Source organism: Zootoca vivipara, chromosome 13 (assembly GCF_963506605.1).
Source record: "Zootoca vivipara chromosome 13, rZooViv1.1, whole genome shotgun sequence".
Classification (NCBI taxonomy): domain Eukaryota; kingdom Metazoa; phylum Chordata; class Lepidosauria; order Squamata; family Lacertidae; genus Zootoca; species Zootoca vivipara.
Window position 1 is genome coordinate 14759956 of NC_083288.1, and position 16165 is coordinate 14776120.

The following is a 16165-nucleotide window of genomic DNA, read 5'->3' on the forward strand; positions in this document are numbered from 1 at the left end:
CGTGTTTTTACATGAGTAAGATGTGTCCTTTTATTTAAAATGCATCTCTGGGTTATTTGTGGGGCCGGCAGACTTTCCGGAGCAGATTTTGAGGGCATGCAGGGAGGGGAGAGGAAGGGGAAAGCCCCAGAGTGCAAGAGGAATTCTGCACTCAAAGCGTTGGGTGCAACTGCCAGGATACATATGGATTCCCTTGGAAATGCTCCGCTCCCATCTCAAAAGACAGAGGAGGGTGAAGAAGTTGCAGTTTCCAACGCAATAACATATGGAAGGCTCCTACAAGAACAATCCCTTTTTCCTGGTCAGAGTAGAAGAAAGAAAAGTCATCACCTCCTGCTGTGCGTAGTCATCTGATCCCGGAGCCTTCCCGTAGTCGGTGAACTTCGTTGTACAGTGCAAGACCCCTGGTGGCCTTCTCACAAAGTAGCCAGTCAAGTCAATTTTTGCTTTGGGGTCTTCGCTGGGTTGTCCAACTGCAAACGAAGGAGGAAAATAATGAATCTCGGCAAACTGATCTCCTCGTTTCTTCCCACCTGCTTTCCCCACCCCAATTATTAATACTGTATTTGCCCAAATATAAGCCGCACCCGAATATAAGCCACACCTTTAAAATTCAAGGGGGGGGGACAACACCCGAATATAAGCCACTCCCTTAAAATTCCGCAAGCACTCACACTCATTCTGTTTTACTGTATGTCTGTTTCAGCAACGATATCGTAAAAGCCATTTTTGGTAAGGTCTCAAATTTAAGCCGCACTTTGACTTTTCAGCGTCAGAATTTGGAGAGAAAAAAGTGAGGCTTATATTCAGGCCAATACAGTATTATTATTATCATTATTATTATTATACTTAGGACAATCTGCAGGGTTAGTTTAAAGCTGGAAAACAGTGGGCATTAAACACCCGCTGACAAAAACAAGATCTGGTTCTCCCTTTGCTAATTTTTAGAACTTCCACAGACCAAGTAATGTACTGAAACCAAATACTGGCATTTGATTAAAACTTAGCATTTTCAAAATACTATACACTTGCAACGTACACATTTTTGTAAAATTTAATATCAATTAATTTTTTTAAAAAAAACTGCAGCTCTCTAGTTATGTTAAATTTCTTCCAGTCTTTAATCACTGCTTGGAGGCCAGGTGCCTAAAGTGTTTAAGCACGGCCCTTGCTACATCTTGGTAATGCAATCAAGAATTAATATGCAGTGGGGACACAACTGTGGAAGGGGGTCAACTTCAGCCAGTTCAGCATGGATGAGCATTTTTGGCCAGAAGTGCACATTCACAGGAGCAGTATGGCTGCTGACAAAAGCAGCAGCTTACATCATCCCCCCCCTGCCCCCTGGATAATGTTTAGAAGAGGTGGTGGGAAGCTGTGCTATCCACCCCCCACCCCAGATGTTAGACTTTCAATCCCCCATCATCCCTGATCATGGGCCATGCTGGCTGGGGGGCATGGGAGTTGGAGCTTGAGAACACCTGGAAGGTCAAAGGTTCTCCACCCCTGATCAAGCTTCATGGGCTGCCATTTGTAGGGGTGAAGACACCTGCTGGCTGGTTAAGTTGCATTGCAGAGTTTGTAATTCCAGAGACGTTACAATGGGGATGAGAGCGAGAGATGCAGCCTGTTAGCCAAGGAATCTGTGTCTCGTGGGGCGCTTGCTAGCCTTGCCAATGCATGTTATCTCCTTAAGTAACATTGCCCAAATCATTTTTATCATTTCTTAGGGATTCAAATGGAAAGCAGACTGAATGTGTTAGTACAGCAAGGGCACTGTGTAGAACAGGAATCCCCAAACTTCAGCCCTCCAGATGTTTTGGACTACAATTCCCATCTTCTCTGACCACTGGTCCCGTTAGCTAGGGATCATGGGAGTTGTAGGCCAAAACATCTGGAGGGCCGCAGTTTGGGGGTGCCTGGTGTAGAATGTAGAAACTACATTCCTAAGATTTAACCAAGATGTGGATGCTAACTTTCTAACTGCAAGTGCCGCTGCAGATTAGCTTAGGAATGTGGTGGTAAACTTGAAGAGTGCATTCCATCCAGCTGGGTTGGCTTCATTAGGGGCAATTTGATGCCAGGAACTGGGGAACATCTTTAAGATGAACTGCTAGTTGTGGCACGTTTAGAGGTGCCCTGTTCCTTGAAATGGAGGGTGGCTAATGCATGGGAAATATTCCCGTTTGGGTAGGGCTGTGTGGCACATATGTTGAAAGATCCTAAGCATGCATGGGGGCGGGGCGGGGCGGGGACATAGCATTTAACATCCATAAAATATTGGCTTTCATTAAATAAAAGGAAGTAAGAATCACTAAAGAGCCTCGAGCCATCCATTTCGCATGGTTCTGTGGTCCAAAGGGGCTGCCTTTGGGACCCCACCTGAGAGACTCTATGTTTTGAAAGCAAATGGGCCAATGCCTGCCCAAAACCACAAAAGGTTTGCTGGGAGAGCAAATGGATTTGTCAGTGGTCCAAACTCAGGTGGTGCTGAAGAGCTGCTCTGCCCTCCATGTGAGTAGCAGAAGCCGCGTATCATGCGCAAGCTATGCGCATGGGGAAAGTTACCTAACTTACAGGTGCAGGTTGCACAATTCACCTGCTCTTGGTTCAAAATGGGTTGGGGTATTATGTAGCCAAGAGTCCAGACAGGTCAGGCTTCTGCCATCAAGCTAGAAAGCCAAGTTCTTCCAAGCCAGGAGGCCCCTCCCAACCCTGTTTGTAAGATCCTACTTTGCTACTAGGTTGGCCCTGCCTTTACACTGGCAAGCACCAGAGTGTGGCATAAGCTTTGCACGGGGAAGGTGGAGTAGACAAGCTGCCTGGATGAGCTGCATAGTCCTTGTGACAAGCACTCTTGTGATTCTTTTGTAGACTTTTGTGGTGGACTCTCCTTCATTGGAGTTTTTAAAGCAGAGGTTGGGTGGCCATGTGTCAGGGATGCTTCAGTTGAGATTCCTGCATTGCAGGGGGTTAAGACCTGATGACCCATGGGGTCCCTTCCAGCTCTATAACTCTAGGAGCCTTTGACCATGCAGGTGCCTAGGATGGCACTTCTACAGTGGTTGTGTTTCTGGCTTGTAACACCCACTCCTCTCCTTCGCTTCAGCAGTTCTGTTTTGAGGCGTCTCGGTGTTCTCCATCATTTGGTTTCGGGAGGCTGTTCAGAATGTGAGAAGCTTTCTGAACAGCCTCCCGAAACCAAATGATGGAGAAGACCGAGACGCCTCAAAACAGAACTGCTGAAGCGAAGGAGAGGCAGGAAGGATATCTCTTCCTACTCCTCAATGGGGGCTGGTTTCTTGGCAGTATCTTTAACGAAGATGGATCGGGGGTTCCTGCAGCCATTGGGAAGCTGCTGCTGGTGTAGGATGGGGGAAGAGGGGCTGGTCTCATTGGCTTACAGAGTCAGGTAACATGGGTGGGTGTCTGGAGGCAAGAGCTCAGGGAACATGGGCAGGATTAGGCAGTGGCCCACAACATCTAAGCCAGGCATCCCCAAACTGTGGCCCTCCAAATGTTTTGGCCTACAACTCCCATGATCCCTAGCTAAGAGGACCAGTGGTCAGGGATGATGGGAATTGTAGTCCAAAACATCTGGAGGGCCGAAGTTTGGGGGTGCCTGATCTAAGCGCTTTAGATGTTAGAACAGACCCCCTTCGTTCACAGCAGTATTTCTAACCTTAGGGCAAGAGTGAGGAATGTTTGCTCCTACAGATATTGTTGCACTACAACTCCCATCAGCCGCGGTCAGCATGGCCAAGGGCTAGGGGTGATGGGAGTTGAGCTCCAGCAACTTCGAGAGTTCCCCAAACCTGCAGCACACAGAACATTCTCAAAGGGTGAACTTGTGGGTTCTGCTCCAGTGTCTCCCTTAAACAATATGCACTCAGAATTAACAGAGTTTTGATTCTGCATAATTCCTTTTCGTTTCCCCAAGTGATTCAGTAATTATTGGATTCGACAGGGTGCGGCACAAATGAGTAACGAGACAATCTCAGGCCTTCTCGTCAGCAGGAGAACTGGAAACTTGATATCTTAAAAAAGGAGAGTGTTTGCTGAACAAGTATAGGATACCAGCAATTAACATCAAAGGAAACAACATGGGAGCTAGGTAGAAGTTGCTTATCTTATGGTCAACTAATAGAAAACCAGGTCTCGTGGGTTAGTTAAAAGGTAAGGTAAAGGGACCCCTGACCATTAGGTCCAGTCATGACCGACTCTGGGGTTGCGCGCTCATCTCGCATTATTGGCCGAGGGAGCCGGCGTATAGCTTCCAGGTCATGTGGCCAGCATGACAAAGCCGCTTCTGGCAAACCAGAGCAGCACATGGAAACGCCGTTTACCTTCCCGCTGTAGCGGTTCCTATTTATCTACTTGCATTTTGACGTGCTTTCGAACTGCTAGGTTGGCAGGAGCTGGGACCAAGCAATGGGAGCTCACCCCGTCACAGGGATTCGAACCGCCGACCTTCTGATCAGCAAGCCCTAGGCTCAGTGGTTTAACCACAGCGCCACCTGGGTCGTGGGAGCTAGGTAGAAGTTGCTTATCTTATGGTCAACTAATAGAAAACCAGGTCTCGTGGGTTAGTTAGTAGAAGGCAAATCTGACACAAAAAAACAAACAGGTTTTTGGGGGGGACCCACAGTGCTTAGCCTCCTTTCTGAAGACTTTGATACTGGCAAGCTCGTCCAAAAACGCCTGCCCGGTCTTCCGCAGGTTCTCCGAGCTCCTTTTGCTCAAAAACCACCCATAATACAAGGGAAGGAAATCCTTTTCCAAACTGGGCTTCAGCTTCTTGAGCTCATCCGCCGAGAGTTTCCACTGGTTCTTATCCTTCAGCTGCAAGCAATCCATTTTCCACGTCGTCTTGGGCTCCACGATGATGACCTGGTAGCGGAATGTGTCGGCAATGTCGAAGATCTGATCCAGGCGCTCCCTCTCATGGTGGGTGTCGTCTACCACCAGCACGCTGATGTCACGCTTGCAGTAGTCACCTAGGTCCTCGTCGACCTTGCCATAGTCGTCGGGAATGGCGCTCCTGACGGCAGGCTGGATTTTGTAGCTGTCAGCGGAGATGACCTTGCAAGCATCTTTGTACTTGTCGTGGATGGCCTGCGCCAAAGTGGACTTCCCGCTGCCAGGCAGGCCCCGCAGAATGAACAGCGTCTTCGACTCCCGGATGGTGGCGATGGTGTCGTTGTCGTCCAGGAAAGGGAACTGCAAGCTCTCGGGGCGTTCCTTGGGCTGGGAAGACATTTTCCTAAATATCTTGGGCAGGAACGTGTGGCTCTTCCGGCCGAAGCCTTTGTTCTGGAAGGGAAGGGAAAGAAAAGGAATAGTTGTGCGCAGTTCAGCCGGAACATTCCAGAGAGAGATACCATCTTTGGGCCCTCAATAATAGGGCCACTGTTTTCAGTCTGAACCAGAGAGGGGATTTTTTGTTTTTGTTGCTGCTGCTGCTGCTGCTGGGCTATTCAGATGGGCACAAATGGCCCAGTGATGGCTTTTAAATGATGCTATTATGTCAGCTAAGAACATGGTGCATTCCAGAAGCAGCAGCCCTGTTAATCTGCTGTAGGGAAAAGGTGGGGAGGGGAAAACCACACACCCTACGGCACCTTTCAAAGAAACTAACGTTTCTTGAGGCCTACAAAACCTCATGCCACAAATACCTCTAATTTATGTACTACTCTTCCTCTAGAGAGCACCTTCCATAGGAAATTCCACAGCTCTTAAAAAAAAAAAATCCAAGTTCTGATCAGCCCCATATCGTCTTGCGGCCTAAGTGGCTCTTACCAGGGGGTGGGATGCATGGCTGCCAAAATCTTCCCTAGTAACAAACTACGAAAATAATGCGCTGAATGTTCAGTGTTTCCCCGCCTCCTGCCAGTAAGCCAATCGAGCGAGATGGAGAAATGAGCTGTTTTTGGACTACAATTCCCATCAACCCTCCTGCTTGCTAGGGATGATGGGAGTTGTTGCCCAACGACAGTTGGAGACCCAAGTTTGGGAAACCCTGAACAGGAAGTGATGGCTCAACAAGTTGGTGGAGGGTATCGGTGGCAACCACCCCACATTGGCTACATTCTCCCCTCCAGTGTCAGAAGAGTGTGTCAGGAATGCTTTGATGGTGCTTCCTGCTTGGCAGGGGGTTGGACTGGATGGCCCTTGTGGTCTCTTCCAACTCTATGAGTCTATGATTCTATTCTATGATTCTAAGAGGTATGGTTCTGCATACCAGCTGATTGGGATCGCAGGTAGGGAAAGCCCTACTTCTGGGATTCCCACGGGCACCTGGATGGCCACTGTGGTAAAAGGAAGATGGGCCTTTGGCCTGGTCCAGTTTACAAGGTAAGCCCCTATCTCCCTCCCTCATTCAATACACACATGCAAGTATGCACTTGCGCACAAGCAATTTAGGCCCTCCCACCCAGAAGCATCAACTGTGGCAGAAGGTGTGCCGTTTCAAAGTTTCCTTCTTGAAAAACGACATGAAACTGAAGATGCAAAATACTTGCTGCCCCCACAGCTGCTGAGGAAGTGAAGATGTTCCCTGTGAGCCTACGACAGGCAGCACAGGAAGCGAGAGAAGAGCTGGCTCTCTCAAGTGTGACTATCAACACACAACCTCTCTCTTTTTCTTCCCCAAAGAGATACTTTGGTGCGAAGGCAAGGACTTATGACTGGTACTTTGTGACGAATGTATTGAGGCGGTGAAAAGGCTGGAAGAAGGGAGAGGAACCCCTGAGCAGATAAGGCCAGGCATCCCCAAACTTCAGCCCTCCAGATGTTTTGGACTACAATTCCCATCATCCCTGACCACTGGTCCTGTTAGCTAGGGATCATGGGAGTTGTAGGCCAAAACATCTGGAGGGCCGCAGTTTGGGGGTGCCTGAGATAGACCACAGTACCAGCAGAGGTGGGCAGATTCTGTGCAAACATTGGCCATTTTTTTAAAAAAGCCGCAGCCTTCCGTTTCTCACTGTGAAGCCTGGTGAAATGGCCAAACTCAAAACAGGGATGAATGGTAGTCAAAGTCCCACCCGACACACAGCCCTCTTTGCCCCTTCCTACAATAATCAAAATAAGAACATTTATCGGTGTGTGCAGTGTGTAACCTGCCGAGTTCAGCTTTTCCCGGCGCAGAATTTTAATACTTAGCTCAGAACAAAACCCTCGGGGGTTAGCTAAGTGAGCAGAGCAGGCAAAAATCCGAAGAGTGATGGCAGAGGAGCAAAAGGATCGGAGAGAAAGATCATGGCTCAAAGAGGATTTGCAGAAGCAGCCGGCTTTAGCAAAAACAAAACAAAACAGGCTTCCCCGGGTGTGCTGAGTCCCTGTCAGAGCCAGTCCCTACCATCAGGCAGAGGAAGGCAGCTGCCTCAGGCAACACATTGTTACTTAATTGGTTATTAAAGGTAAAGGGAACCACTGACCATTAGGTCCAGTCGTGACCGACTCTGGGGTTGCGTGCTCATCTCGCATTATTGGCCGAAGGAGCCGGCGTACAGCTTCCGGGTCATGTGGCCAGCATGACAAAGCCGCTTCTGGCAAACCAGAGCAGCACATGGAAACGCCGTTTACCTTCCCGCTGGAGCGGTACCTATTTATCTACTTGCACTTTGAGGTGCTTTCAAACTGCTAGGTTGGCAGGAGCTGGGACCAAGCAACGGGAGCTCACCCCGTCACAGGGGTTCGAACCGCCGACCTTCTGATCAGCAAGCCCTAGGCTCAGTGGTTTAACAACAGCGCCACCTGGGTCCCAATGGTTATTACTGTCTCGGAATTCCTAGGGACAGGCACTTGTGGGATTTTTCTGGCTCAGGTACTAAAATAACTTGTCTAATGACTTGGTGGGGTGCAGTGATGGTTGATGTTCAGCCTCGGGCAGCAAAAATGCCACGGGGGCCAGTTCTGCCATGGGCGATGGAAGCAGAAAGCAAAGGTGGTGAGCCTCAAGCTGGGTGCAGAGTTTGAGAGAAGGTGCAGGATAAAGAGAGATGAAAAGAGGCAGAGTGAGTCTTAAGCTGTTAGAAGTTGGGTGCTGCTGTTCAAGAAGGGGTAGCCAACCTGGCAACTCTGAGAGATCAGATATCCAGTCCCCACTGGTTCCTGCCAAGATAGCTGATGGCCAGGGACGATGGGAGTTATGCTGCAACAGCAACACCTGGTAGGCACACATGCTCTTCTGAATTTCAGAGACATTACACACAGTTGTTTCGCAACCACCAAAGCAAGCTTTTAGAAGCCTTTATCAGGGGATTGAGATTGCAATTTAAGGATCTAGGGGCCTTAAAAAGGTAAAGGTAAAGGGACCCCTGACCATCAGGTCCAGTCGTGTCCGACTCTGGGATTGCGGCGCTCATCTCGCTCTATAGGCCGAGGGAGCCAGCGTTTGTCCGCAGACAGCTTCCAGGTCATGTGGCCAGCATGACAAAGCTGCTTCTGGCAAACCAGAGCAGCGCATGGAAACTCCGTTTACCTTCCCGCCAGAGCGGTCCCTATTTATCTACTTGCACTTTGATGTGCTTTTGAACTGCTAGGTTGGCAGGAGCTGGGACCGAGCAACGGGAGCTCACCCCGTTGCAGGGATTCGAACTGCCGACCTTCTGATCAGCAAGCCCTAGACTGTGGTTTAACCCACAGCACCACCTGGGTCCCTTAGTAGACCACCTGGGTCCCTTAGTAGACCACCTGGGCCTTAGTAGACCACAAACTTAAGGCCACCTGGGCCTTAGTAGACCACAAACTTAACATGAGTAAACAGTGTGGTGCAGCAGCAGTAGAAAAACTAATGCTATTCTAGGCTGCATCAGTAGAAATATAGTGTCTCGATCAAGGGAATTAATAGTACCGCTCTATTCTGCCTCGGTCAGACCACACCTGGAATACTGTTTCCAGTTCTGGGTGCCACAATTAAAGAAGGATATTGGCAAGCTGGAACGTGTGCAGAGGAGGGAGACCAAGATGATCAAGCGTCTGGAAAACAGAGGAGACAGGATCGCCATCTTCAAGTGCCTAAAGGGATGTCACATGGAAGATGGAGCAAGCTTGTCTCCTCCTGCTCTGGAGGGCAGGACTCAAGCCAAAGGATTCAAGTTATGAGAAAGGAGATTCTGACTGAACATCAAGAAGAACAGTAAGACAGCTGTCAGGCAGCGGAACGGTCTCCCTAAGGAGGTTGTGGACTCTCCTTTCTTGGAGGTTTTTATGCAGAGGTTGGATGGCCATCTGTCATGGATTCGTTAGTTGAGATTCCTGCATTGCAGGGGGTTGGACTAGATGACCCTTAGAGGTCCCTTCCAGCTCAGCAATTCTATAGCTACATGTCTCCCAGATCCTTGAAGATAAACAAGGCATCTGTGGTGCCATAATGACTATCAAAGTAGTTATTACAGCCAAAGAAATAAACGATTCACTACTTTTGTTGACGCAGAAGCAGGGAAGACCGAGTGGCGCAAGTCGACCAAGACTCGTATTACAATGTGGGGGGAAAGAAAACCCAACTCTGTTCCTGTGTTCAGTTTCAAGACATAGTGAAGATGCTGCCTGTGTTTGGTCAAGACAAGGGCGTTTGAGTAGCTATTGCACTATTTTGACAAAAACAGCTGCCTGGGGAACAGCGGTTAACAATGGCTTAAAACACACACACACACACACACAGAAGACAAAACAAAACAATAATTGTGGGTGGGAAGGCACACACTGTGAGCACCAATTGTTTTGCAAGTGAAACTGAAATAATAAATGCTTGTGTTAAAAATGAGGGGGAGGAGGCAAGGACAATGGTACCACAGAAGCCAGTCTAAAGAGGAGAACTTGGATGGTTTTCCAGTGCGGAACAATTTGTCCCATTCTGCACAAAACAGGCCCCCTCCTCACTTTCCTTCCCTGTATCGCACCACACCAACAAGCAATAAGGGAGGGACCAAATAGCAAGGAGGGCACAGCTGCTTAGCTAGCCCCCCCCCAAAAAAAACCTTTACATTACAGACTGCAGATAATGGTCATAATTTGTTGGGAACCCAAGCTCCCAGTCCTTTAATGCAAAAAGAAGAAGAAGAAGATTGCCCTGCAATGCAGTTGTCCTGCACTGTGTCACACAAGCCAAAACCACTGCCTTCCAAGTCAAAATCAGTATTATCATTACAAATCAGTATCATTTTAACGGTATAAATTTTTTAAAGCACCTTCTCTACGATCAAACCCAATACTGTGTACAGGCATATAATAATATACACTGGCCTGGATCCACATCTAGTGATCCTTGTTGGAAAGCTCACTGAAGTCCATGCAACTAAAATAAATGGGACACACGAGCAATTTAAGTGTAGCTTATTTCGGTGAATAAAACTTACCAGAGACGTCCAAATTAATTAAAGCCTGGTCCTACAAACCCTCTAAAAAACAGCTGGATCATAAGTAACTACTGTACTAGAGATACCTCCTACATAACACATTTTCCACATTCCACTGAAGGGTCTGCTGTCCAAACTGTTACTCGCAGTATTCAAGGTGAATTGAGATTGAAAAGCTGCAGCAAAATAAGGGAGTGGGAGGATGTTTTGTTTTTTGTTTTTACTTGGTATTTTGTACAATAATATTAATGTTTTATATACTGGTTTTCTTTTTTTATCGTATAATGAATTTCTGTTTATATTTTTAAACGCAAGTCAATTGGAAACATTTTATGCAAGTGATTATGTAGTAATGTACTACTATGTAGTAACAACAAAAAAAGGCACCAGGAGCTGAAATGGTCTAAGGCACTTCTGTGCAAGAGAAGGCGGCTTTGAGCTCTTCATTCTGTGCCAAATGAAAACTATGAACGTCAAATGGGAAGTTGGATGCTAGTTTCTTCTTACAAGTTGTCACAAGATTGCTCTCCACTTTTGCCAATTGCTGAGTGATGTGTTTTTCATTTTTGGTTACTGCTTGGCTGCTGTTCACGCATGATCCATCAAGCAAGCCTTTTTTAAATGGGATCGAACCTACCTCCCCTCTAATCCAGCATCCTTTTCTCAAGGATGAAAAGCCCCCCCCCCCAAAGCAGAACACGGACACAACAGCTCCCTCCCTACTTGCACATCCTTTCAACAGCCTCCAACACTGGATGGAGGTAGCGCATGGCGTTTCACAGCTCGATGAAAATGTGCGAGGACTCCAAGATGAGTCAGTGAGCACCAGTTCAGACCCTGCCAATGTAGATGTGAAGTCAGGATTTATTGCCCCATTTATTGCCCCCTTTACACTTGCTTGCGCTGACTCACACCTGCCATTTTAACGCCCATCCACCCAGTTTGGAGGTACACTTTTTAGGCTCGTTAGAGTCTTCTTTTTATTCTTACCACCCTGAATGATTTGGTGCCATCCTCAAGCTCGGCTATGTCATGTTTCACCCATCGGTCCAAATTGTTTATGAACAAGGTAAGAAGCACAGGTACCGATACCAGTGATTGGGGGACCCCCACTTCTTAGAGCCCTCCCTTGAGAGGACCATCCATTTACCCCTACTCTCTGCTTCCTAAACTTTAACCAGTTACTGATCTACAAAAGGACCTCTCCTCTTCTTCCATGACTGCTACACTGACTCTGGAGTCTTTGGTGAAGACAGAGGTGTACATAGGGTCCTTTGCAGTGCTCCCCGAGAGAGAGAGAAATCGCTTTACCACATGCCTTTGTGCCATGGTGTGAGGAGGACAGGAAGGCAAAGGACTTTACTGAAGGCTTTCTCAAAGTCAAAACACACATTTTCTGCTAGATCACACCTATCCATATGCTTACTGGCATTCTCAAATTACTCTAAAAGATTGGACAGAAAGCCATGCTGGTTCTGCTTCAGTAAGGCTGGTTCTTATACACTTGGCAATTCTTTCCTTGATCACGCTATCTGCTAGCTGGCCTGTAATTTCCCAGATGCCTTTTTAAAAAAAATATCTTGCATTAGTTACTTTTCAGCCTTCAGCTATAGAGGCTGATTTTCAGGAGAGGTTGCACGTTTTTCTTAATCAGCAACACCATATTTGTTTCTTAAAACCTCTTGGGTGGATACTATCTGAACCCAGATGGTTCTTAATCTGTCAACAAGGCCTTCTCTGGGCACATTTCTCCACATTTGCCCTATATTTGTATCTAGCCACATTGGGTCACCTGTGGCACCTAAGGCCCATCCCTAAGCCACAGGGCCAGCCTGGGGCATTTTGCCGCTTGAAGCACAATGCCCCATCGCCCCCTGCTAACGCTGCCATCTCACCACAGACCCATGCCCTTGCCCCTCCTGTACAGTGGTGCCTCACTTAACGAATGCCCTGCTTAACGAAATTTTCGCTTAACGAAATGTTTTTTCTAGCAGAGGTTGCCTCGCTAGACGAATTCGTTTTCGTCTAGCGAATCACGGTTTCCCATAGGAATGCATTGAAATTCAATTAATGCGTTCCTATGGGCAAAAAAAAATTACAAAAAAAATCAATGCATTCCTATGGGATTCGCTAGATGAATTTTTTCGTTATAAGAAAAGACCCGTGGAACGAATTAAATTCGTCTAGCGAGGCACCACTGTACTCACACCACCACAGGCATGGCAAGCATGGCACACACCTTTGGGCCCAGATCTGCCACCTATGGCAAGAGTCTCACCCTGCCAAGCAGGAGGGGAAGCCATTTATTTACAGGATTGGAGTAATCTGTGCCACCATGTGCTGTTTTTATTCTCAAAAAAAAACAATGTAATGGCTGCCTCTAAGCTGGCAGTTCCACACAGGATCCTGTGTGTGTGTGTGTGTGTGTGTGTGTGTGTGTGTGTGTGTGTGTGGTGAGTTGCTACTCTGGCCTCACCTCTGCACCAAGTGTGATTGGATCAGTCATTCCCAATGGAATTGTCTGCCTTGAGCAGAAGCTGCCTGATGTGTCTCTGTATGAGTCACTGGTCTGGGCCTCTACAGAGGGACAGACAATTCTGCCCCATCTCTGCATCGCAGACAATAGGAGCATTCAGTGCCTTAATACAGAGATGCACCAGAATGACCCATCCTCACATGACTCATGCTCTGGGCTTCCTCCAATCAAGAGGTATGCTCAGAACAGAACATGGAAAACAAAGCGGGTCAGCTTCCCTGTGGGCAGGTAATTTAAAATTGTGTCACATTAAAAAGTAAAATACTTTATTTAGGTTGTAGGGTTGTAAAACTGAAATTGCCCCGCATTTAAATTCAGTAAAAGTGTACCTGTCATCAGATTGGTCAATGTGCTTGGTTCAGGATAACCTATAGTCCAGTCAAGAAGGAATGTGATAAAAAAAGTTCGCACTCTTTTTCTTTCACCAAAATGGAAAACTAAATTGGGCGCTGGAGCACTACAACCCATAATAGGCTGTTTCTTCTTCTGAGACCAGTTTGGAAAGCAGAATGTTGATCTGTCTTGCATTTGCCTAAAATGCTATTGGCATGTTCAGTGACCACAAATATGCAAGCAGAATGAAGTGGGATCGAGGGGAAAGAGAGAAGTTCTGCAATAATATTCTAAACCAACAGATCATTTAGAATAAAAGCAATAAAGTAGGTTTTTAGAGCAAACCCAGAACTTCTAATAATACTTATAGCCTCTATGATTTCTCAGGGTACCTGCTCCCCAATTTGAAAAAGCTCAGGGAACAACAAACTGTTTTGAGCAAGTGCCGAGAGAGATAAAAAAATTCTATTCCAGCTGCCCTGTTGCCCAGCTGTTTGTGTGCTTTAGATAAAAACAGGAAAACAAAACTTTGTCGTAAGCCTAAATATAGATCAAATGCCTTTTTTTCAATTTCTTTAGCTGTAAATCGCTGTTTTATTGTTTTGAAACAATATAAAAATGCATTGGTTTTTCAACAAATAAGGAGGGGTAGTGTTTTTTTTAACTTATGTCAGTGAAAGAGTTTGGTTCCAGCTGCACACACAAAAAAAACCACCCCTGAAAATAATTTTGTTTAACGAGTTGCTCATTGGCGAGGGAAAGCACCCTAGTTTTGTTTCCCCAGCAGACTGCTTCTCTAAAAAAATCTCAAAATCCTTCCTGTTCCCCCAGGGTTTTACAGGTGGAAAGGAAGTATCGCAGTACTCTTTTGCCTCCTGCGTGCCCAATATAAGCCAAGCAAATGCACAGTGCTCTCGGCAAGGCTGCAGAAAAGTTGGCACTCCTCATGCAAAATGGCATTTGCTGTCGAATGGAGAACAAATGGGAGTGTGGAAAGCTGGTGCAAGGGGTTGCACCAACAACTAGGAGCAGATGCTTGTTAACAGTGAATGACAGCCTAGGCAGACAAGAAGGGCATATGCCTTCCTCATAAACATTAGGTGCTGGTGCAAAAAAAGAAGTTTAAAATCTCATACTTTGCGGGGATCTCAAACTTGGGGAGGGGGATAAGTATGCTCTTCTCACCCCCTCCTCCCATTTTAGAGAATTTTCACCACAGTTCACACTGTTTCTCCCATACTACTCTCAGGGTACAGTATTTCCAACTTTACTTTATTTATTGAAAAAATAGTAAACTTCCCCCTAAACAAAAACTCCCCAAAAGCATCAGCTGTAGTGTAAAATTACACCCTACCTGTGAAGCAATATACTGTAATACAACTCCAACTAAATCAAGGAGGAACCACGCATGTAAACTGATGTTTTCTCTTGCAAACTGATGTTTTATTTTCCTTAAGTTGGGTTGGCATTCTCAGCCATGCTCGATGAATAGTTTTGTGAAACCGAAGAGGGTTTAAGTGAGCATATGTTCGTCGCCAGGAAAAACCAATCTACATGTACAGGTAGCTCGCATCTCGGCTGACAAAGTCTCTTACAAAATCAATGGCATATTCCTGTATCCAGCTCATTCATAACGGTTGAAAACCTGACAAGGGCCCCCACCCTGGCCATAAATCTGTCTGAAAAGGGATGCCTTATGTTGTTGCAAAATGCACCCTGCTCAGGTGAATGTTAAAGCCACACAACAAATGCAGAGCATGTAATGCTCTACTATACATCTCCCACTTTGAGACTCCGATCTCTTCCAATGCTCAGTGACCTGTCCCCCAGAAGTTAACTTCCACAAGTGTCTGTCATCCTCTGCCCAGGCCCATCTCCCTCTACCTTCCTTTCCCCCCTAAAATGAGGCTCCTGCTGTAGCTCCGGCATAGGCAACCTTGGCTCGCCAGGTGTTTTGGAACTACAGCTCCCATGATCCCTAGCTAACAGGGCCAGTGGTCAGGGACCATGCGAGTTGTAGTAGCTCCAAAACATCTGGAGAGCCAAGGTTGCCTATGCCTGCTGTAGCTTATGCCAGAAAACAAAACAAAAGCACTCCTTGCACCTATAGAGTGTCGCCTCACATCAGCCACTGCCAGGAAAAGTGTGGCATATTGAAAAACGTATTTCTGACAATATGCCTCCTGGACTCACCCCATCCCATACAAAACACCCCATCCCATACAGAAGTGGTCTGGGTGACCTGCATGCAGAAGGGTGAACGCCCTCCCATCAGATGCCAAGGAGATAAAGAACTACAGATCTTTTAGAAGACATGCGAAGGCAGCCCCGTTTCGGGAAGTTTTCAATGCCTGACGTCTTATTGTGCTTTTAAATGTGCTGGAAGCAGCCCAGAGCGGCTGGGTCAACCCGTTCAGATGGGTGGGGTATACATAAAACAACTACCTGACTTTTAGAAGACATCTGAAGGCAGCCCTGTTTAGAGGGAAGTTTTTAATATTTGACGCTTTCTCGTGTTTTTAATATTCTGCTGGAAGCCGCCCAGAGTGGCTGGGGAAACCCAGCCAGATGGGCGGGGTATAAATAATAAAGTTATTATTATAATCGAATTATGGTTATTATCTTTTCAAGTCTAAAACTGGTCCTCACTCCACACCCACCTTACCATTTTCCCCTCACAGCTCTGGGGAACCACCTTGAGAATATTCCCCCCCAAAAAAATAAAATAAAAACTTCTACAAGCCAGCCATCCCCTCCCCACCTCCACCCCCGGCACCAAGCCCAAGACAATGAAAGAGGAAGGCTAGCCCTACCTGTCTATATACGCTTAGGACTGGTCCCTTATATCCCTGACAAGCACAAGGGCAAGCAGAAACCCAACAGGTAAGGAGGAGCGCTTGACCTACTGAGCACCTGGCAGGCTCTCAAAGCCTCA

At 46.9% G+C, this 16165-nt stretch overlaps 1 protein-coding gene across 4 annotated transcripts in view; it reads right to left on the minus strand.

Annotated features, from left to right (window-relative positions):
* ODAD4 (outer dynein arm docking complex subunit 4) overlaps positions 1 to 16165 on the minus strand; it is a 44711-nt gene that overhangs the window by 4708 nt on the left and 23838 nt on the right. For 2 of the 4 annotated variants that reach the window (XM_060281097.1, XM_035134893.2), the window contains 2 exons: positions 4647 to 5313; positions 331 to 473 (listed from right to left, as the gene is read on the minus strand). In XM_060281097.1, coding sequence (XP_060137080.1) covers positions 331 to 473; positions 4647 to 5313 — 810 coding nt within the window. Of the gene's footprint in view, positions 1 to 330; positions 474 to 4646; positions 5314 to 16043; positions 16152 to 16165 lie in introns of those variants that run through there. The other 2 variants (XM_060281099.1, XM_060281098.1) reach the window with 2 other exon arrangements.